A 22,873-nucleotide genomic window follows, 5' to 3' on the forward strand; every position below is an offset into this window, starting at 1 on the left:
TCCCAATTCCTTGTCTTCTGCCTCCTCAGAGCTACTGCAGCTCTCAGCCCTGAGACACGGCAGTGAGGCATCACCAAGAGTTTTCCTTGCATGCTTGATGCGGAAGCTGCACTATAAAACACAGCACTGAGGCAGCCACAACTTCCCTCCTTCTAATAAAGGAGCAACTGGGCCTTATCTCTGTTGACTCTCAACAAGACGGTGATTTGACTAACTCAATTTCTATGCTGTTATTCGCAGCCATTTTGCTAAAAAACAAAACAAAACAAAACTGATTTTGCCAAATTCCAGCAACCTAACCTGAAGCTTTTTCAGCCCTGATCTCTAAAGGCAGATGGGTGAAGACAAATCCAGCCTGAACCCGATCTGTTGTGGTGCACAGTACCCCTGCAGCTAGCCAGCTCCCCTCAGAGCACTGTAAGGACAAAATGAGGTCTCAGCTTCTCACCCCACTGCTGTGCTGCTCCATAACCCCACACCCTTCAGCTGCCCGGCTCCCACCACCACCCTGCTCCTCCAGCTGGGCTGCCAAAGCAGCAGTAGCTGCTGTAACCACACTCTTTGCGGCTCTGACCTCAGCCAACACCGATTTATTACACCCGTGTGGGCTTCTCCCGGAGGCAAAAACCCCTCAGCGCTGAGGGCAGGGCGCGGTGCCACAGCCCGACACCAGCACCCCCAGCCCGCAACCACCGCTCAGCGCCCGTCGCCATGGCCGCAGCCCGCGTTCGTGCCGCTGCTGAGGGGCAGAAAGGAAAACCGAGGAGGCGGCCGGGCGCTCAGCCCTCAGGCAGCCCCGCCGCCGGGACAAGCGGGGCTCAGCGGGAGCCGCCGCCCGTTGCGGTTCCAACGAGCGGAGCGAGCCCCGGCAGCGGCCCCGGTGCGGCCCGGCCGCCATGGAGGCGGCGGCGGCGGCGGAGCAGAAGCTGAGCGGCGGCGGTGCGTGAGGCGGCCGCGGGGCTGCTACCGGCGGCTGCGGCCTCTGGGGTTTAAAGCTCAGCTTCTGCCCTCGCCCTTTTTTTCCCCTCTCCCCCCCCAACCCGTTAGGTGTCACAAAACCCCGGATGAGCTACAGCAGAGAACTAGAGCTGAAAACGACGCTGCGGGAGCTGGTTGTCTACATCATTTTCCTTTTCACGCTGTGTCTAGGTAAGGCAGCAGGTGAAGGGGGGACTATGCCTGGTTAGGAGCAATTAATTTGAAGCCTTGCACTTGAGGAGCCGTCCCTCCTCCAGTATGCAAGAGCAGGCAAGGAGAGAGGAGTCATTTAATCCTTAAATCCACCTGTCTGCCAGCCAGAAGCGTTATTTCAGTCAAAATCGCCCCGAGTGTGTTTTCCTAACAGCATGACTGGTGCTGATGATTGAAGAGGGGGCAGCGTGCTTAGAAGCTGAGGTCAACCTCTTATTTTCATCCGTGAGCATCCCCGTTTTGCCCTTTCTTCCTAGTGACATTTGGGATGGTGAGCACCAACATGTTTCACTTGAACGAAGTGATGTCACGTCTCTTTCTGGAACAGGCTTCTGCTGAAGATGAAGGGATTGATTTCAACAGTATTAGGAACGTGGCTGATTTCTGGAAAGTAAGGCTTTCTGTGCAAATATTTTCGTATATACAGCAACCAGGTAAAGAAGCTCCTAGTGTTAATACAGAGCAATAGAGGCTCCTGGCCCACCCAAAATCCCTGTGCTAGATGTTGCAGCTTCAGCTGAAGCAAGATAAATAACTTCTTAAAATGTAGAAATTCGGAGTACAAACTGTAATATTTGTACCTCTGATAGACAGTCTGAATAGACAGTTCAGGAAAACAATAGGTTAACTGCAGCATCACACTGATTGTTAGTTTCAACAAAAAGATTTGGGGTTTACAGTTTTTCTGATTTTCAGCTGTTTAAAAAAAGTTAAACTGTACTTGGTGTGATTTTCACTGGAGTCACCAGGAGAACATGCTGCCTTGGTTCACCTAGTTTGCTATTACATCACATCTTATTGTGGTGATCGTTGCAAAACAGGTATCTCTGTTTTCACTACTAGATGAAGGACCTCCCAACATTGCCATCACTGCCCAGGTGACATCCAAAGGGAAAGTTTTTCATCCTACCCTTCCTTAAAAATGGAAATGCCTGGCTATCACAATTCATTGGGAATAATTGTACTCCCTCTTATCATCGTGTCTGTTATTGTTAGTCCATAAAACAGTGAGCCCTTGCTATACAATTGTATGCTGATGTACTAAACAGCAGTTGTAATGCATGTTCCAAACCGTGGGGGCATGTTTTGCCCTCTGGATAATGTTTTTCTCAAGTTCAGTGCACTTTATCTGCATCTAAGTAACATACAGAAGTTTTCAAAGAACTTCAAAAATAAATACTTTCTTTAGGTTCAGATGACTAAAAGCCTAGTCAGAAATGCATATTTCAAAACAGATCTTCAGAGAGCAAGATCATGTTAAAACAACATGCAATATTTTTGTGTTTAAACGTGTTTAAAACTCATTTAATGATACTCCAAACAACTGTATGTCGTAGTTTTGCCCTGAGCAAACCCATTACATATCTCTGATAGAATACAATGTTCACCTATACACTGCCTCACTCAATTGAGATATTTACATCTTTTTCATGAATCCATTCTATTCCCTGTAGAATTCTATCTTAAATTCCATACCCATAAGTAACCTGGGAACCGTGTAAAGATTTGTCTTTTAAAAAGCAGGGTAATAGTGATATATAAATCTTTTGAATCTTTAACCTTGCTTGTATATATAGTTTGTAGAGGGACCCCTCTTGGATGGACTCAGTTGGGACAAATGGTATGGCAACTTGACATCAGACCTCCAGGAAAACAGAAGCCATATTTACTATGAGAATTTACTGTTAGGAGTAGCCCAGGTTCGCCAGCTGAAAGTACGCAATAACACCTGTTCCACCTACCCATACTTCCAGAATTTCACAAAAGACTGTTACCCCAAGTACCGTTATAGATCAGAAGACAAGTCTGACTTTGGTCTAAAGAATGGATCTGAGTAAGTCATCCTACTTCAGATTTTCTTGTGGCATCTTTTGGATATATATTTATAAGAGATTTTTAGATCTGAAATACTTTCAGTTGGAACCAGACAGCAAGCACAAAAGTGTTTTTGAAAATCTTACTAAATCCTTAATACCATTATTCTTCAGTAACTTACAATTGTGCATGCAGTGAGTTGAGTTTTTCCCTTGTTTACAGTGAGATAAACCATAGATTTGTTTTTATGCCAATACTATAGACAGAAATTTGGCATGGGAAATTTATAGCGGAGAGACAGGAAGAACTGGAAATGGCGAGCCCAGTTCAGCAGAAGTACGTTAATGGTTCTATTGCCATTAATATCTCCAGAGAAATGCTCACTTATATGAAGCCTTGATTTAAATCACATGTTTATAAATTAGAATCATGCTAAAGTGTTGTGGAAACAGAGCCAAAAGGCCTGTTTCACACATTTCATTTAGCATTGATTTAACCCAATGGGAGAATATATGAACATGCCACAGTAACAATGAAGTACAAAAACCAGAGACATTCTTTTTACCTATGAAGGTTTTGATGTAATTAAACTGTCTAGCCCACATTGGGTGAAATCCAGCATCATAAGCACTTGCTTTTTTTGTGAATGTACTTGGTAGGTAAAGAAACGGGAATATTTTAAAGTCATAAGTCTCATGCTTACTTGTAAATAAAAGTATTATTTAAAGGTCTAACTTAAATGGTCAATTGCGGATGCAGTGGAACACAAGAACTAACAAGTATAAAATAAAAAGTGAAAGCTTACTTTCATAGTTTTCATAGGCTAGCTGCTTTCTTTTCCTGTTCCTCATAGATGGAAATATTCTTTTGCCGCTTCTTTATCCCCATGGTACTGGGGAGAGGTAGGCTTTTACAGCAGTGGAGGATATATATTCACCTTGCCGAAATCAAAAGAGAAGAGCAGAGAGAAGTTGGAATTTCTCAGGAAGAATGGTTGGCTCACTAGAGGAACCAGGGTTGTATTTATTGACTTCTCAACATATAATGCTAACGTAAACCTTTTCTGTATAATCAGGTGAGTTCTTACCTTTACTATGTGTCAAATCCAATTTACTAAGGCATGATGCTTCCTGAAAGACACAAGGAAAGGCTGTTTGCCTCAGGCATACACAGTCATGTTTCTCAGGCAGTAGCTGGCAAGACCGTAGTAATTCATTAAAAAAAAAAAAAAAAAAAAAAAAGCAGAAATTCAGTTAGAGCAGGGAACAGACCTAGTTCCTTCATTTCCAGTTTTTTAAATGGTTGGTGTCTGTACAGCTGGTTGATACTGTCAGTAGGAATAGATTCCATAGGCTTTTGCAAAGTCAAAATCTAGATTACTCGTACTGTTGTCAGCTACTGGAGGGAAGACACTCAGGGTGGGGTGAATATATGCCCTTCTGAGACACAGTTTCTTTTAAGACTTAACCAAACTGCAGAGTTTGGGTGTTCGTTTAATAGATCTGTCATCCGCACCCTTCACTTCCTTGTAATACTGTTTTCATGGGGAAGTGAGCATCATCTTTAAAAGAAGATCTTGCAGATGCAGGAGTCATCCAGTTCTCATTTTTTGCACAAATGTTCAGCCCAACTACAGTCCCAGTTACGTATTATTACTGAAATAACAATTAATGTTAGACTAGTAAGGGCTGAGACAATTTAAAGGTAACTGAGATAATTTAAGGGTAATAGTAACTAACACCAGTCCCCAATTTTTTCCAGGTTGGTGGTAGAGTTCCCTGCCACTGGAGGTGTTATCCCCTCCTCGCGTATCTACTCTGTGAAGCTCCTCAGATACGTCACGTTTTATGATTACTTCTTGGCTTCTTGTGAAATTGCCTTCTGCCTCTTTATCATTACATTCATAATCCAGGAATTGATAGAAATAAAAAAACTGAAAATGGAGTATTTCAGAAGTGTCTGGAACTGGCTGGATTTGCTGCTGGTAGTGGTGAGCTGCTCCTTGATTCTTCTGTGCTTGCCAGCGTAGGTTGGCACTGGGTAGACACCCATCAAGCCAAAACAGCTCGACCCTGTTCCTGGTTAGAGTCACTCACCGAAGAGCCCCATCGTGGCTCAGCACACCTCAGCTCTTTCCTAACCTTACCGTCAAGGTGCTGTGGCTCCATGTCCCTTCCACTCTTTATCCACCTTGTTTGTTTTAGCTGTAATCTTGGCACAGCTGGGAAGCACTAGCACACAACTGTTAGCACAGTAAAATGAGAACGTATGCAGTGTGTTATATAGAACAAATCCACCGTTGCCACAGTACAAGTACAAATAAATTGGCCTGTAAGGTCTCGTATGTACAGTTCATGACCCAACATCTAAAAAGTTCTTCAAATCTCATCAAGGGCCTGCTGAAATCAACGCAGTCTTAACTGTGCAAAATAAGTCTGAAGAGAAGGGGGTAGCTGGACTTCAGTTTCACTGTCTTCTGCTTTCCTTCAGGTATCCATCCTTGCCATTGGCTTCAATATCTACCGCACCATGGCAGTGTCCCTGCTAATGGAAAAGCTGCTCTCTGATGAGAATGTTTATCCAGACTTCTATTTCCTTGCTTTCTGGCAAATCCTTTATGACAACATGATTGCCATCTGTGTCTTCTTTGCTTTTATGAAGGTATTGGCTCTTACTCCCTTTCTTGTACTCGAGAATCGTAGTGTTTCGAAGCTTATTATAAACATTCATTTTTACCTTGTTCCAAATGAACTGCAAAGGTGGGGCTAGAATGGGGAATTTTGTTTATAAGATTCCAGAAGTGTTTAAAATTATCTCATTCTCATAAACATGGGTCACACAGATTCCAAGCCCATCTAAAAAAAATTTTGCACATAGGCAGCTGTCTCCACTGGAGCAGCTGGGACACAACCATAGCCAAACAGCCTCCTTAAGCTCAGTCTTTTCCTAGACTCAGTATTATCCAGGTCACAGCCTGACCTATACAAATGGCATGGCTGTAACAGGTGAAGCTATTCATAGTTTTCATAGCTAGAAACTATGAAAACAGTAGCTGTTTTAGAACTGTCTATGGAACAAAAACGTATCTGAAATTGATTCAGAAATGCTTTTTGGCCAGGACACCTTTAATTTCATTTTTATTTGCAAGTGGATTTGCTGGTCTCCAGAGTAGCAAACCTCCCCAAGGTTACAGGCTACTTTTATTCCTAACCAGGTGCTCTGGGACCAAGCCAATCCTGTATCGTTGCATCCAGTGCCCCTACAATATCAAACCCCGGTGGCCATGACTGAGGCCATCTTTTCACCTGTGTCCAGGACACATCAGTGACTTTAGTTTGGTTGGCCTCAGCGTTCCCAGGGACTGGCTGAAACTTCCCAAAACTTTGCCTGATCTCAGTCTGCTTACAGGCCACCTCTCCAAAGGTATTTATTTGTAAAGCAGCCAGCACAACGTGGCTGCAGAACAGGAAGGGGAGGTGGTCACGTCTGGCAGAAGAGATCACGCCTTACACTCATGCTCCATACAATTCAAGTTCTTTAACGTACTCCACGGGGCTTTCTGGGTTTTGTCATTTGAAAATAACAGGCTTTTGGCCTTCCTCCACCTCCCAGGCCAAGGCTGCATGAAGCAGCTGTTGGGAGCCCTGGCTGTTAACTGGCTGCGTGGAGTCTCCCTCACGACATCCTTTCTGTACTCCAGCTGCACATTGCCCCGCGTTATCCTCCCAACAAACTCATGACTGTCAGTTTGGTAGCACGATTGTGCTTGCAATTAACAGCTGCCATTGGACAAGACCCGTGTTCAGGCCTTGTTCAGGTGCAGAGTAGTAGAGCTCCTTACCAACTCAGCTCAGCAGGGAATCCTCAGGTGCGGGAGGGTGGCGTGCCTTCAAGTCTCCTTGCCCAGGGCTCCGCTTCTGCCAGAGCCGACTACTCCTGCCAGCACCCATCAAAGACCTGGCCGTGCACTATCAGCTTTAGCATGTACGCCCTGCAGAATATTCCTTTTCTCCAGAAACACACCCAATCCTTCATATTCTGTGTAGATGCATCCATTAACATCTGGTATGCAATTTATTTCCAAGTAAAACTTAACCTATAAATTAGGATTACAGATAACATTCCAGAAGTTCTGTTAGAAGATGCGATACATTCTGACACTACTCCCCCCCCAGTAAAATATGGTCTGTTCTCTTGCAGATATTTAAATTTGTAAGCTTTAACAAGACTATGACACAGCTATCCTCCACTTTATCTCGCTGTGCCAGTAACATCTGTGGATTTGCTGTCATGTTCTTCATCATTTTCTTCGCCTACGCACAGTTCAGCTATCTGGTCTTCGGTCCGCAAGTTAAAGACTTTTCTACTTTTCCAAACTGCATGTATGCAATTTTCTGAACTTTTTAATGCAAAATCCTCAGCTAGTGCAGGTACAAACAGTTTCTGCTAAGCGGAACTTTTAAGAGTACAGGTCTCCAACTCTTAAGTCTATTTTGTTGAGTAAAACCAATTTTGTTAGCCCTACAAGCTGCTTCCCAAAGACATCATATGTCCTAAAGAGACAACAAATACGCTACATGGGTCAGAGAAGTGTAATACAGAGAAACTTGGGAGCAGTTCGCCCAACAGTGACAGGAGACTGTCCCCACAGCTCTCAAAACAAATTTGCAGTTTGTGAGCAGGCCCCTGGGCAGGCAGGCTGGCAACAGACTGTCTTGTTTTGCCTCTTTCAAAGCAGGGACTTGAAATTACCCAGCAGATGTGCCACTGGGTATGTGGTACAGTCCCCAGCATGAAAACCACATTAAGAAATGCTTCAGAGACCCAAGGGCTCAGAGCACAAGCTGAGTATGTTCAGAAACTGGAATCACAGCTCTTTCAAGAAACCATCCAGCTGCACGGCTGGGAGTCCCTTAATCCCATGCACTGGCTCTGTGGCTTTCTTCCCCAAATTTTTTTTCAGCCACTCACCATAGCAACGACATCAGATCAAGTCCAGGTGCCAGCTGAAACTGATTATGATGGTCCTTGCACCTTGTAGCAACCTTAACCTGTCATCCAGGGTGCATTGTTTCAGCTGACAGCCACATTCCTCAGAGAACTTTAGAGGGGTATCTTCAATGTACCGGATTGTTTGAAAGCAGCTTTTTCGTGTATAATTAAGGCACTTCTAAAGCCATAAAATATCTCATTCTGGATCCACTCAAATGCAGAACAGTCCTAAGATGCTGCAGTACGAAGGAATAAATAAATAAATGTCTTACCTAAGAATTAAATTCCCTATAGGGGGTCACAGGGGCCTATGCCACTACCTTCTATACTAACAGAAGATAAGGGATCCTACAACAGAAAGGAAATCTTTTTAAAAAATTTTAATACCAAGTGGTTTATTCAAAATGAAAGTATTTCCTCATACAAGACATTTTAAAATTATTTGGACTTTGAAGTTCTCAAGTATATGCTAAATACCCAATTTATCATTGCAGTGTAATGCTGGCTCCTTTTAGATTGCAGCGACTACAGTAATGGCAAATCAGTCTCAATTACATCTGATTGATCTTGGGTTTTGTTTGTTTGTTTGTTTAAATAATGCTTAAAATACTTTAAGAGAAGCCAGTCAACCTCATTCTCATGTTTTCTTTTTTTGTTTGTTTGTTTTTTTATTTTTTCTCCCAGCTTTTCACAGTTCCGTATTGTGCTGGGAGATTTTAATTTCCTAATCATAGAAGTAAACAGGATCCTTGGACCTATTTACTTCATTTCATTTGTATTCTTTGTGTTCTTCATATTGCTGGTAAGTAAAAACACTCTCTTTTGTGTAAGCAGTAGGGAAGAACCACTAGGTTCTGTTGCGTAGCACTCTGAGGCAGTCTTTTCCACCCAAAGATGACACTGGGGCCTTTAACAGCAGGCTCACCTCTGTCTGCCCATCACTACGCCTGGGCAGAAAGTCTGACCTCCTGTGCAGAAGTCCCCAGCTAGCAAGACTTTCACAGCTCTACCTTCCTCCAAAGAGCCACAAAAGGGGCTTTTGCACGATGGAACAAGGATGTTGGCACCTTTCACTATACTGCACCATCAATTTCTTGAGATTTTCATTTCTGAAAACTTCATTGAGAGCTCTTAAAAATTGCATTATTTCAGCCTTGTCCAGTGGGAAGGTTAAAGAGGGACTTTGGTGGCACGCTGTAGTTGCAAGTTTTCTCAGTTCACCGATCAGTTGGATCGGTGCTTTCATTAGTTAGTTCTGATTGTAAAGTCATCTGAAAAAGGTGCAATATAATACAAAGAAAACTGTCACTTCCAAGGAACCAGGGCATTTAGCTGATACTAAACATAGGAAATAAGAGAGGAATCTCCCAAAATAGCCCCTAAAGCCCCAAGATTCTCAGAGAATTTAAATGCATTAGAAGCATGCCTCCACCCAGCAAAGCTCCTCGAGTCCCATTAGTTCCATGGCTTAGCGTTGAACAGCCCCCAAAACAAGACCAGCATAATGAACACAGTTTCCAGAAAAAATGCCTAACTGCCTCCTTCCTGTGCAGAACATGTTTTTGGCTATTATAAACGACACCTATTCAGAAGTCAAAGCAGATTTTGCAGGGATACCCAGTCAAGAAATCCACATCAAAGACCTCGTCAGACAGGTAAGTAAATGCTTCTGTAACTACCTCATTTAAATAAATATTAGAGGGGGAATTCTATGCTACCTCAGTAGGAAAGAACCTTAAACAGCTGAGCCATAACCCTTTAAGAATACCCAATGGTTGATATTGTACTTTCAGCAAATAATTGACAGATATAACCTTCCATCAAACCCACAGGAGCTCTTAATGGTTATTATTGATACAAGTAACTTACAAATTAGGGTGCAAAGAGCCTACCTTTAGTTCACCCTTTCAAAAACAGTATTTAAGACCAGCCTGGTTTAAGGTATTGCATGAGACCAGCTTTCTTCAGAGCTCACTGTTGCTGTTCTTCCCAACCGAGAAACTAAAGATCTTCTCTGCATGCAGGTTTAGGGATGTTGCCAAGCGTAACTGAAGCAAAGGGGCCCCACACCAAAAGCACTTGTAAGGATATAAACCTTAATGGACGAGCAACAAGGCCTGTCTGTGCTGGTGTAACTAGATGAGAGAAGAAGAGCAGGGAAAGGGAATTATGACGCTTCTCAAGTCAGGGCAGTCAAATGCAGTCAGTTAAAAGGCATGGAAAACTTTGAAATAAGCTGCTAAGACAGACTGGGAAGACAAATAGAAATATGTACCTTTAAAATCCCACAGTTCAGGCCATTTTTATGTGCCAGAAAGGAGCACAAAAGGGAAACATATCTTTCCCAACTTTTCAGTCCAACTTGAAATTGTGACCTCCTTTCCTGCTGAAGGGGCTGCATACAGTTCTGTTGCTGGGACAAGTCAGTACCTCCACCTAGAAACCAGCCTTTAACTGGGAAATGCAGCATCACCAGTAAGACTGAAATACACGCTGGATGAAAAACCTACCCCTTCAGGCCATGTTTCTCCAGGCTGGCTGACACTGGTCACTCTGTAGAGGAAGGCTGGCAGCGTTGTCTTCTTGAAATTTTCCTGCAGGATTTTACACACGTTGTGGACGCAAATTACTTTGCTTCTGCAAAGCACAACCTTTCATATAGCCAGTCCCGTCAGCAACAGCACAGCACAGTTTCCTCCACCCAACCTTATTCCCCTACTAATCCTGGTCTAAGTTAAGATTAAGTTGTACATACTGGAAAATCAAAACCCTTATCAGATTTGGGTGGATATTACCTTCAAGGATTTCATGACAAACTTGAGATATAGCAGATAAGTTTCCCTGAGCTAAGGGAACCAAGCAAGCAGTAAGGATGGTGGGGTTTCTCTTTGATTGCCAAGGCACCACACGTGTGTTTTGTTCCTTGTGTTCAAGTCCTTGCATGGAGGTGTCTGGTTAAATACAAGGCAATTAACACGCTCAAAATTCTGTCTGTGTTCAGAGTTGCAATAACACCCTTGTGAAGCTCAGACTGAAGAAACCAGAGGCGGAGAACCTGGAAAGGTAGGATCTCAACCCAGACTTCAGCATTTACTCCCTGGACCTAGAACAGACCTATTCTCACAGGACTTCTGTCTCTTCTCATTTGTGTGAATGAGAAGAAAGGAATTTTCATCCACTAAAAGAAAGGATATTTCCAAGCTTTCCAAAAGAAGCAGTGGTAACGAAAAGGTAGGCTTTATTTTTTCCTATACTCTTACAAACTGGATATATTTCAAAAGCTAATTAATGCCAAAGGAGTCACAGTTGTCCCCACTGTTACTTATTTCTCCACAGAAAACTTTTTAACATGATAAGAATAACAAAAGCTAGAGCTGTAAATACATAAAAATTGCTAGCTATGCCCCAAGCTTTAAATGAAAGCTTGATTGGGCTCTGTTCAGACAAGGTCATGAAATACAAGAGCAGAGCTGGCAGTAGTTCCAGGCCAGTGTCTTAGCAAAGTGCTATGAAGTTATGAGCTGGGCATTTGCCCAAATGTTAAACTAAAACAGATGTATAGAAAAAGACATATTTTAGAGCAGTTTGTCAGGTCATAGCCTGCATTTGCAGCAAAAATCACTGTAGCTTCCACTTGCTTTACAAAAAGGTTTCCAACAGCCCTTGGTAGACCCATATCCGGGGTAAAGCCAGTCCAAGCACTTCTAAAACATCTTAAAAAGGAAAAAAAAATCTCCAAGAAAGGGGAAGTCCAACAGCTAGCTGTAAACACTGCTCCAAATAATGCTTGTGGTCTGTCACTTCTGAAAAGATGTGTATTCTTACATCCTGTCTTTTTCGAAGAGCCAGAAGGAAAATTACTTTCAGATGGAGAGAGAACATTTTTCTCCCCACAAATGCATACATCTTTTCCTGCTCATGCATGCTCCCTCCCTGCATAAGTGACATGCTGATATGCTAACAGGTACCCAAGTAAACAGTGTTGGCTTTTTCTGATGTTTTTTTTTAATCCCTCTGGTGTGGAATAGAAGTTGAGGTCACGGAAAGGGAGAAAGCATCATCTCAGGATTCCACCTGACAACACTGAACCAGGCGCCGCTTCTCAGAGCTCTGTCTCCCCTGCAGAATTTCAGCAGTAAGTGTTTGGGAGAGCCTGTTCTTTGAAGTCTTATTCCCATCCCTAGGCAGTCGCAGCAGCCCTGACTTCAATTAGCTAAAACCCTCACAGAGTGGCAACTTGAGAGACACAAGATCAACACAAAGTCAGTGATCTTAAGATGCTATTTTAAGTGCTCTTATACTGGCTGCCAACAGCTGCCCTCAGAGAGAGAAGAAGATGGAGACAGATGGACAATCAGTAGAACAGTTTGTAAGAACATTAGTCAAGAATGAGGTGGGAAGAGAATTTAAAATATTACCGCTCTTCCAGAACATCTCTTTATGGCCACCCAGAGAGGGTGGACAAAGACTGTAAGGCCTTGCGCTTGTGTTGGGGGTATTTTGGGACTTAAGACTGTTTGCAGCTGACACAATGCAAGTAAGCAAACAGGAAGGTTACAAATACAAGTTCAAGAGGAGCCCAACTCAAGGATTTGTTGCTGTATTTGTGTCCTAGGCTCCTCGAATATACAGCTGAGTTGGAAGAGGAATTAAACAACGCTAATGCAAAACTCAACAGAATTATGAAAAGCATGCAACAGATGAAGGAATTTTCAGGCATGACAGACGAGTAAAATGGCTTAGCTCATCTGGTAATAGAGATGGCTTTATTCTTCATACAGTTGAAATTCAAAGTCAAAAGAGAGCAATTCTTCCCCTGACACTTTTTTATATATTTCTGGATAAAAGATGCAGAAATGTTAATAAAGGTATATCATTGTTACTTCAGTCTTCTCCGTGAGTTTCAGGTAAGTTCTTCAACCCTGAGAAGCACTCGCCACCCTTACGAGCATTCTGGATAGGAATCCCTACAAATTCCTTAATGCCATTTATTCTGCTGCCTCGTGTTTTGAGACACAGACATAAGCTAGCTGCTGTCGTAACCATGAGAGCTGATAGTGAGCGATGACATCTTCTTGGGCCCACTTTGTATAATTCAGTATTCAGCTACGTGGCCCAATATAATCCTCAATTGCGAAGTACAGTCCAGCATGTGGCTCCTCAGCCCAGACTTCCCTGGACCACTTATGTGCACCTGTGCACCTGCTGGCAATTATAACGCTTCTCAAAAAAAATCTTATTCCAGGCACCTACTGTTTCCAGAACAGGTTTGTTTTCCCCCTGCAGGCATAATTCTTCCAGGAAAAAACAAATACATGAACAACAAAACCCATACCTGGTCCAGGGCTTAATAGCTGGAACCGCCAGAGGGCAGTTTGCTTTCAATCTGAATTCTCAGAACATTTTTATTCCTAAATCCATTTATACACATTGCCTCAGCCATGGTATTATGTTCAAGCCAGAAACTGTCTACTCATACGTAGCCATTAGTATTTGTTCTTCGTTGGGACTTTGCCACAGGAAGAAATAAAACAGAAGGAATGAATTATGTCCAAATAGCATCCGAGCATGCTGTTAACACCTGGGGTCATCACTAAGCTTCGACACCCCACACGCTCTGCATGCAGTTCTTCAGCTGTACATCTCAGCTGCTGCGTAACATGCAAAGCCCAGCCTCCCAGGTATCCTGAAACTTGTATGAGCCCTACAAAATTTGTAGTACTATAAAGATGTACTTACGTCTTGCAGAGCAAGCTACTGACCACGCTGTGGAGGATCTATATCGTGGGCAGGGGAACAGAGAGCCATTTAAAAGAGACCCAGAACAAGATTACTTGACCCCAGTAGCACAAGGCAGCAGCCATGCACTGGCTCCCTTGTTCCCTCAACTTCCTAGTTGTTTTTCCCATTTTACCTGCAATACTGCACATCCACAAGCAGAATTTTCAGTTTTTCTATCACCTGCCAGGCCTTACACTGAAAAAAGGTACTGTTACACAAAATACAAGTCAGTTTGAAAGACCTCAATCGCCTTTAATACGACTTTACACCAACATACTATGAATAATCAATTTGTCCAGAGGAAAAGCATCCTCTTGGGTTTACAGAAATATATGCACAATTACAGGGTTGGCTGGCCACTGATACTCATTTTAAGGCTAAGAGATCATTACAGATACAAAGGCACAATCAAATACTGCTCGTCAGCTGCAGGTGTATTCAAAAGCAGTGAACTAATTAGCACAGTAATGGCTGAATCAGCCCTCTGCCCTGTCTCCTCCCACAGTTGCTACCGTTGGAGTAGACATGAGTGAAACTCACACTTTGCTCCTGCATCATCACACAGCAGGCTGGCACCCTAGCAGGAACTGAAGCCCCCATCATACAATCCATCGAGCTGTCAGTTCAGGACCCGATCTGGTCACTCTCCTGCTGTCTCTGCTGAGAGGCACTGGCTAAAGAAGCAAAATAAAACTTAAGCTACCGCAGCTTCATCGAGGGCTGTCTTGGCACCAGAGCTGCCACCAGTTCTGGTGGCTCTGCTGGCAGGCTATGGAACTTACGCCTGCCTGAGCAACACCCTGAAATTTTTTTTTTTTTTTTTTTTTAAGGAATACTAAAGAACTCAGCACTTGTTTTTAAGGTAGAGGGGTGGGAAAAAGCACAAGAAGAAACAAAGATATATGACAATAAAGGTTAAGGTACTTTTATTATAAAAGTCTATACAATGAGCACCAGACATAGCAATGCAATTACATCTGGTTTAGTTATATATATATTCCATATCTATATATCCATATAGATATATAGGTTTTGCTTTTACCAAAGTAAAACTGTTATATCACAAAATGCCTAGTTCTACCATTTATTTATTGCTCAACAAGGATGGCACAAAACACACTCATAGCATAACTGTTGCCATGCTTATCTACTATACTGAATAAACAGCCAAACACTGCATAACAAACACAAAGCAGCTGTTAATTCTGAATTGGAACCAGTCTGATCACTCACTCACTTATAAAAATATTGGAATCATATAGATTTAAGCATTATAAAGGAGGAATATATTATTTAAAACATTTAAATAGTGCATATTGACATTCTGCATGTGGTATATAAAACACAAACATTCATGTACAACACTATACAGTACACATTAGTTTCAATGTTTGGATACACCCGTGTCTGCAGACTGATAGAAAAGTAACTGAAGTGTACATTGCACAATGAAACTGAATAAAATTGATAAATGGTCTCGAGACTAGTTTAACCTCATAATTCTCTAAGGTCCCAGATCATTTTGCTGTTTGAAAAAAAAGGCATACCACCAGTGCTCAATAGTTTTAGTGCTTTTTTTTTTTTTTTTTTCTGAATTCCAAAATTACATGCCTACAAGCAGAGGAAAACAAAACGGGAAATATTCTACAGTACTCAGGTGAAATCTGAGCACTAAAACCCCTACTTTCGATCTATTTCATATGCTTCATGGCAGAATAGCAAGTCTATGAGGTTACATGCTAGCCACTTTTTTCTTTGTGAGAAAGTTCATTTTTGGTCTTTCATAAAGCAGTGTGAGTAATAGCTATGTTGACATCAGCCAGTCATAAAAACATGCAGTGAGAGGAGGTGCATGCAAAACATGGCCACAATCAAACTGATACACTGAAGAAAAAAATTGAGAAAGCACCAGATAAAATTAACACTTAGATTTTGCCAGATCAAAAACAGCTGCTGATGGCTGCTGCAGAGCAAAAAGCTAGCTAAATCATCATTCAGCACAGCAGATGTGATGCTCAAAACATTATTTAGTTTCAACTCTGAAGCTAAATCATGCAAGGCCCATAAACTGTTTTGTTTACATCATAAGAGTTAGATAACTTATTTTTATTCTCCAACTGTAAAACAAAACTGTGACAAACAGCAGTAACTTCTTCACTCAAAACCATCAGTTCACCCTGTGGTGTGCATGAACTACGCTGATTTTAGCCCTTGATACCATACTTGTTTCAGGTAGAGTGGATTTTTAACTGACCTAAGCCAGCTCTTTTCTGCTAGAGCTACCCAAGTCTGAGCAACATCAGATTTCCCACACACTGAAATGTTCATCCTGTTCAAGATCTTCTGAAAGTGGAGATGCAGTATCCAATTCAGACAAAACACTATGTCACCACTAGCTGATAAACAATAACCAATAGAATGAACAACAGTAACGTAAGTCCTGTAGGCAGCATGTGATATAACTTTTCAGTTTTCCAAGTTTTAGAAGACACTAAGTAAGGTCACTTTCTTGTTTGTCCACTGTAATCTTTATCAAGGAGGAAATGTGACCACTAACGAGCAAAATCCACAGATGGTAATTATTACTGTTATAGATGCAATTTACTAAAACTTAAAGTTGTTCCACAGCAGTTCTTTGGAAGAAATTTCAGGCTGGCTTTTAAACGTTCCAGGAAAAAGAGCTGTATTTTTAATTTGCTGACTTTTTTCCCCACCCTACAATAAAATAGGCAACAGGAGTAGTTCAGTGTAGCATTATGGTATAAATAATTTCTTCAATAATGCAAAAGCTTAGTAACAACAAAAGTCTCTGAGTTCTTGAACACCAATAACAAAATGCTACGGTTGTTTTGGAACAAGATGAATGCATCTAATATAAAAATTTTGATGGAAATTGTGTTTGCTAAAGTTGGATAGCGCAGTCTCAAACTTACAAATCTTATTTGCTCTCTAGACAGGACCTACTTACCGCTCAAACATGTTATAGTGGCACCACAATAAAGTGCACAAACTGGGTTCTTTCAACAGTGCATGACAAATGAACATAAGCACCCGATAAGTACAGTGGTAGCATACGGAAACGTTATTCGATGTTTTGGAGGAACGCAAGTTAAATTGATTTTGAAGAATCCTGTTTGCTGATTAGGACTTCTAAGAGCCTAAGTTTGGCTTTAATTTTCTTGTACTCCCTGTACTCCTCAAGCATTGGAACACGATCTTCTTTCTGTACATTCCTGTAAAAAGAAGCACACCTAAGTTTCAGGAAAACCCTCCATGATGCAGCAAATCAAACATAAGAGCAACCATGTGCAGTTATCTTAGGACAGAAAAGCGTTGTTGTCAGGCAATTCACCAATAACAGACTGTCATATTTTAGTTCCTGGCACTTAAAATTGCCATCACCTAACAAAACTGAAGCATTTATTCAGTGCAACTTATTAACAGGATATGAAGATTTCAGACCCTGTGTATATATTAAACAAAAAGACAAATAAATTTAAGTATATCTCCATTTTCACTGTATGCAGACTGACCCACAAATTGATAGCAGAATATTAGTCTTATTTAAGCCTGGATTATAATAAATTAGTGATTAATAGGACTGTCTTTTTAAATGAACTCTTCATTATTAACCTCATTATTTGCCATTAAAGTCAAAAGGAGTTATGTCCCAATTTCTGCAAGTGTACAATGAAGCCCTGTTAGCTGAATTTGCATGACTTATGGTCTGGGAGTTTATAGTTACAAGAGAAATACAACAGGAAGTGTACTTAAATGGGTCACAAAAAATTGGCCTCTTAGCATGTTGTTATTTTTGTTCATGATATGATACACTTTGAAAAATCTCCTACAGCACAAACAGGGAAACAGTTCAGTTGAACTCATAACACATTCAAATAAGAAGCCTAAAAGAACAATACTGGAAAGAGTAAAAGTGCTACACCCCTTTAGTGTTGAAGCAAATACCCACTGTCTGGACTAACCTGCTGAAAAAGACAGACAAATAGGTGTTTCTTGGGCAGGGAAGTTTGCCTGTGTACCTGAGTTTGGTTGGTTTTGTTTGTTAATAAAACTACTTCTTTAAAAAAAAAATGTAAAGAAATGGTATTTTTAATAAAAAAAAATTTCCTTGTTATGATTTACAGACTCTAAGAGAGGAAACAAAACTCTAGAGCAGAATTCCTCCACTACTGAAAATACACGAGAATGTTATCTCCTTCAATATATTATTCAAAGTAAAGATTAAAACAGATGGTAAAATTCATATAAAAAGCTGAAGAAACACTTGGCTACAAAACAAAGCTGCTGTCCCACATGTATTTTTATGCTAAACAAACCTTCCATTCTGCTGATAAAACTCCTCTTCAAATTCTCGTAATGTCTTGCGTAGCTTCTTTTTTTCAGCTCTGGCCTTCCACAGCTGCTCCAATAATTCAGGCCTAAACAAAAAATATTGTTGGCCATAAAATAAGGTTTAGGTTCTTCGAAGCATACTCAAAAACAACCGAGCTAACTAAACTAATAATAAATTTATCTTGCTTACAAGGAATATGGTATCTGATCGTGAAATATCGAGAACAAACTAGTCGTTAATAAAAGGGTATGAATTTTCTGCTGTCTACACAGCTCAAGTGGGTTGAAGAAGATTTAGAAATACTAAACAATTCACTAAACACAAGAAAATCTTAGGCATGTCAGAAGAAGGAATGCTCATTCAAGCCAAACACCTCCTGAGAAATGCTGAACATGTCAATCCTTTTCACACATCATCAAATTTGGTATCATGACTAAGTGCCATCAGTACAACTTCTGTAATAGAATTAGTCATTTCTTATTTATACACACATAGAAGCAGCTCGGGTGCTTGACAGCCTAAGGTCTCGGGTCAGTTTCTCTTGACCATCTTCAACATCAGACTCTGAGTTCTCAACTGGGCTTAAAACAGACTGTGTCTGGACAGCAGTTTTTAAGATATCATTCAGGTCCGCAGACAAACCATCACTTTCCTCCTCTTCTTCCTGAAAGTCAAAGCAGAAATTCAATATAAGAAACACTTCAGTTCCCTATTACAGGTGCTTGGCAATATGTTTTTTAAAAATGTATTTATTGTACACACCTTAATTTCTTCAAAAAAATGTGCAGTTTCACCTTCAATAATAGGCTGTAACATCTGCCCCCGCCTCTTGGTTGATGGTGAACCCTGCAACATTACAAGTTTGATTATATGCAATTAGACATTAAATGCTGGTCAGAGTTTTGTTCAAGTTGTGTAACACCTAAAGGTAGTGATTCTGACACAAAAAAAGAGACTGCAAACAGATTTACAGAGTACAAACAAAACAAGCTTAAAGACCAAATGGCCAAGATGCCCAAAGCATCCTTAAAACAGCAGAAAGTGTTGTAGTTTGTAATTTACATAAAAATAGCTGAAACAGTAGAACTCTTTGAATTTTCAATAAAAAACACTCTACATGTTTTGTATAAAATTTGTAAAATTTGTAAAAAAAAAAAATTCACGTTCACTCTTGTTCCTCCCAAGCCACAGGCAGATTACAAAAATGAAGTTAAGGCCAGAGACATTTCATATCTTCTGGCATGCACACAGCAGGAATAATTCTGCCAGCTTCTCTTTCTAGACTACCTGAATCCCACCAATTGGAAGTGCTACACCAAAGTCATCTATTACTACCTCAGAGTCAACATCCTTTGAACTTCAGCCTGAACAGGTATTGTTGTGATATACAGGTGTTGCTGTTGGCAGCCCGTTACAAACGTGCTGTTATGCTCTGCTCATCCATTATCCCTGGACAGTATAAACACTTTCAACAGATGGACTATTTGAACAGGAGGAAGGTGAAACATGAAAGCCACACGGACAATGACCTGTCAAAGAACTTCTATTAGAGGGGCTTCCTGCCTCTTCAAACAATGCCATACAGGCTTCAGCATATGTGATTAGTACACCACGATACCGTGACAGGTATCTCATGAAAGCAGTTGTCATACAATTCAAAAAGCAATTCTTGAAATACCTGGCATAGAATACAGCCTACCTAGAAGCTACCACTGAACAGTCCTTGGCAATTAGAGTTCCACTTGTCTTTCTTACAGACTTCAAAAGCAGAGGCCTGTGAAATGTTGCCTATAGCACAGAACATGAATTATATTATTAAGAGCTATTCTGAATTTAAAATCCTTTTGGGTGGCCATCACCCATCCCTTTGTTTCACAACTTAAAAAAAAAAAAAAAAAAAAAAAAAAAAAGAGATTGATATTCATAAGGCTATTGGCAACATGAAACATCTCAAGCGAAGAGCAGATTTTTGAGAAACGAGTTAAAACCCAACCAGTCAAGGACACCAATAACAACGTGCGTCTCACCAGTGCTGGAGAAATGCTTAGGTTATTTAAGAGCAAATTCTGTGTGTACAGAATTCCGAAAGGGCTACTGACTTAACATTGCCCTTAAACTGAAACACGATTGCAATGTAAATCGTTTGTCTATAAAATCACCTGCTCAAAATGTATATGGAAAAAAGGAACAGTCTTGAGAAGTTTTTTGTTTTCAATCTCAATGTTCTTCAGCTTAAAGTGGGTAGCTAAGAACAGTCAGAGTCAACGTAGACTGTAGATTAAGTTGCTGCTGAGTAAGACACTGCCCAGTTACATAAATCTGATAGAGGACTGTTTTTATGTAAAGAGATTATCTCGTGTCAGCTATGCAGTTCCTTCCTTCTAAAAGGGTCAAATGGCTAATATCAAAACTATGTTTTGTTCCAAGCTCGGGTCAGCATTGCAAGATTTCGATTACAGTTCCTGAAGAACAGACATCTAGCTGGTTGTCATTCCACAACTGCCTTTTATCATGATAAAAAAAAAAAAAAGGTTTTATCAATCTCCTTGCACAATACAGACACTTTTCTTCCTCATCACTTACAAGAGGGAAAAGTAAGAAAAGAAAGAGCACCACAAGCTTGAAGGAAATGAAGTGAAGACACAATGAAAGAGCAGATGTTGTACAGATGCTGCAGGCATTGGTAACAGATCTCACACTAGGGAAACAAAAAGGAATGGAATGGTTCCTGTGGCCATCCTATTGCTCATGCCTCTGGTAACACTAATCTGAACTACAGAAGAGAGGCAAACTTCATCACAACTGGTGTGACTATTCCTTGGAGAACCAGGAGTACAATATGTACTGTGGATCTATACCTAGCACAGTGCCTTGAGAACGTCAGCCAAGGAAAGTTATAACAGCTTATTTACTTCCACTGGGAACCATTTACTTCTTCAGAGCTGTCAAGGTCACAGAGAGCTTTGAACTGCGCTGCTCTCAGTAGTAAATCAAATGCCTCAAATACAATGACATCACCTTCTATCTTCCAAAAGAAAGATGTGTTTTATGGAACAGTATTCCTAGCTTTTCTAAAGCCAGACTAACACTTAAAAAGTGGAAAAACATAAATAGCATGTTTTACTCACAAGAATAGGAGTAATGCTTGCTCTAGTTAACATTTGTTTTACAAGTCTGTATCTGTCATAAAGTGGCTTCACAATATGTCTTTCTTCTCTAGTAACCTAAAGGCAGAGAAACCACAGAATTAATTATACCAGTCACTCAGTAATATACAAGCAAACACAAAGTGGTATGCTTCTCGTGCCAGGCCACAAATTCCAATTAGGAACATAAAACTAGTTTAAACTGTGTGTATGAAATGGGATTTATGGAGAGAAAGGAAATCAGAAGGTGCTTTCTCCCTTTCCCTCCCCTCCCCATCTCTTTTCTCAGTTTAAACTTCTTCCTGAAAAATATAGTCAAGACTTCCTAAAAGTTAGGGGAGCTTAAAGAGAAGCAGACCCTCTAAAGACCCGTAGAAAAAAGGAAATAAGGGACCAAGAACCACAGAAAACTGTGTAACTAGCAATGATGGTGACTCTACAGAAGTGAAAGGGGAAAAAAAGATGAAATTATAGAGAGATTTTATCTGATACCTGATTTCACTCTTAATTCTTGGCCGCTATGTTTACAAACATAGTAAATCTTGAAGGTTATCATCAGCATTTACTGGCATTTTCTAAGGTGATTCCAAATCCAGTGCCAATATCACTAATACCATTATTCTTCCTTGGTTTTCAGCACTGAACGGCTTGTTCAGATACATATATGGTGGTGCTGATTATAAAGTTAGTATGCCAAGTCCAGAAGGCTAATAGAATAGTAACTGGAAAGATCTTAATAGAATAGTAACTGGAAAGGACTAGTGATGCTGATCACTGCCCATGATTCAAAACCCAGAACTTCAGGCACTAATTGCTGGTCACCTCCTCTAACTTCCATATCTCCAATTATATAAAGTACATGTCACATACTTTAGAAAAAAAGTGCCTCAGCATTTTTAGTTTTGTGTAATCCAGAACAACTTTTCAGGAATTTTCCTGGAAATTCAATAGTGTCATTATTTAGTTCGTTAAAGATTTCTTTTTGTTTCACAAGCGTTGCACCAAACTATACCAATCACTGCAAAATCCAAAAACCTACTGATCTGCAGAAAAGGGCCTAGGTAACAAATCAACACCTGCATTCTAACTTCCAGAAGTCAGTGCAGTAATTTCCTCTGATGGCAACATGGAAACTGTCAGATAACTTTGTGTTTGGGAAAAAAGCACCATTAAATTCTGGTATTACTGCTGCACAAGAATTACTGTTATTAAGTGCATAGCTTGATGAAGCAAACCAAGTATTACCGGCCGTCCATGTTGACTTTCATAATACAGGAGACTTTTCTGGAGGGATGTTTTCTCTTCTACCAAATGGTCCTTTGTCATTTTCTGTCAGAAGAACAGTTCACGTTAATCAAACACAAGCCACTTCAACAGTTGTTCTACAGGTATCAGCAATACCGGTGCTTTCGCCAAACTTAGCTTACTTAACAGCATAATGTCCCATCCTAATCCATTCAAATCTGTCCAATATTGTCAGTAAGTACTTGTAAATATTTTAAGAAAGACTGAGCAAGGAAAATGTGGTTCATCTTGATCATTTCCCTACAGAGTCTGAAATGGGAGGGCTTGGGAAAGCGCTGCTAATAAAGGC

General features: G+C 40.8%; 2 protein-coding genes across 13 annotated transcripts in view; one reads left to right on the forward strand and one right to left on the reverse strand.

Annotated features, from left to right (window-relative positions):
- Nucleotides 1–523: 523 nt before the first annotated feature.
- PKD2L2 (polycystin 2 like 2, transient receptor potential cation channel) lies at nt 524–15,226 on the forward strand. Of its 6 annotated transcripts, none has more exons than XM_084535231.1 (14): nt 524–939; nt 1,048–1,149; nt 1,449–1,582; nt 2,946–3,025; nt 3,860–4,081; nt 4,768–4,996; nt 5,497–5,667; nt 7,207–7,388; nt 8,683–8,800; nt 9,552–9,653; nt 11,000–11,061; nt 11,160–11,229; nt 12,027–12,133; nt 12,614–15,226. In XM_084535231.1, the coding sequence occupies exons 1-14, from the start codon at nt 897–899 to the stop codon at nt 12,729–12,731; spliced, it is 1,740 nt and encodes a 579-aa protein (XP_084391357.1). In that variant the 5' UTR covers nt 524–896; the 3' UTR covers nt 12,732–15,226. The 6 variants fall into 6 exon arrangements, 3 of the variants coding, with proteins under 3 accessions (XP_084391357.1, XP_084391356.1, XP_084391358.1); XR_014697775.1 differs by having other exon boundaries at nt 525–939; nt 2,769–3,025; nt 11,160–11,228; nt 12,015–12,133; nt 12,614–12,653; XM_084535230.1 differs by having other exon boundaries at nt 525–939; nt 2,769–3,025.
- The window catches only part of FAM13B (family with sequence similarity 13 member B), a 59,552-nt gene continuing 51,359 nt past the window's right edge, over nt 14,681–22,873 (reverse strand). For 6 of the 7 annotated variants that reach the window (XM_084535226.1, XM_084535227.1, XM_084535223.1 and 3 more), the window contains 6 exons: nt 22,525–22,608; nt 21,262–21,357; nt 18,896–18,979; nt 18,625–18,797; nt 18,117–18,218; nt 14,681–17,012 (listed from right to left, as the gene is read on the reverse strand). In XM_084535226.1, coding sequence (XP_084391352.1) covers nt 16,889–17,012; nt 18,117–18,218; nt 18,625–18,797; nt 18,896–18,979; nt 21,262–21,357; nt 22,525–22,608 — 663 coding nt within the window. In that variant the 3' untranslated portion in view covers nt 14,681–16,888. The remainder of the gene's footprint in view (nt 17,013–18,116; nt 18,219–18,624; nt 18,798–18,895; nt 18,980–21,261; nt 21,358–22,524; nt 22,609–22,873) is intronic. The other variant, XM_084535229.1, reaches the window with a different exon arrangement.

Source organism: Aythya ferina (genome assembly GCF_964211825.1).
Source record: "Aythya ferina genome assembly, chromosome: 14".
Classification (NCBI taxonomy): domain Eukaryota; kingdom Metazoa; phylum Chordata; class Aves; order Anseriformes; family Anatidae; genus Aythya; species Aythya ferina.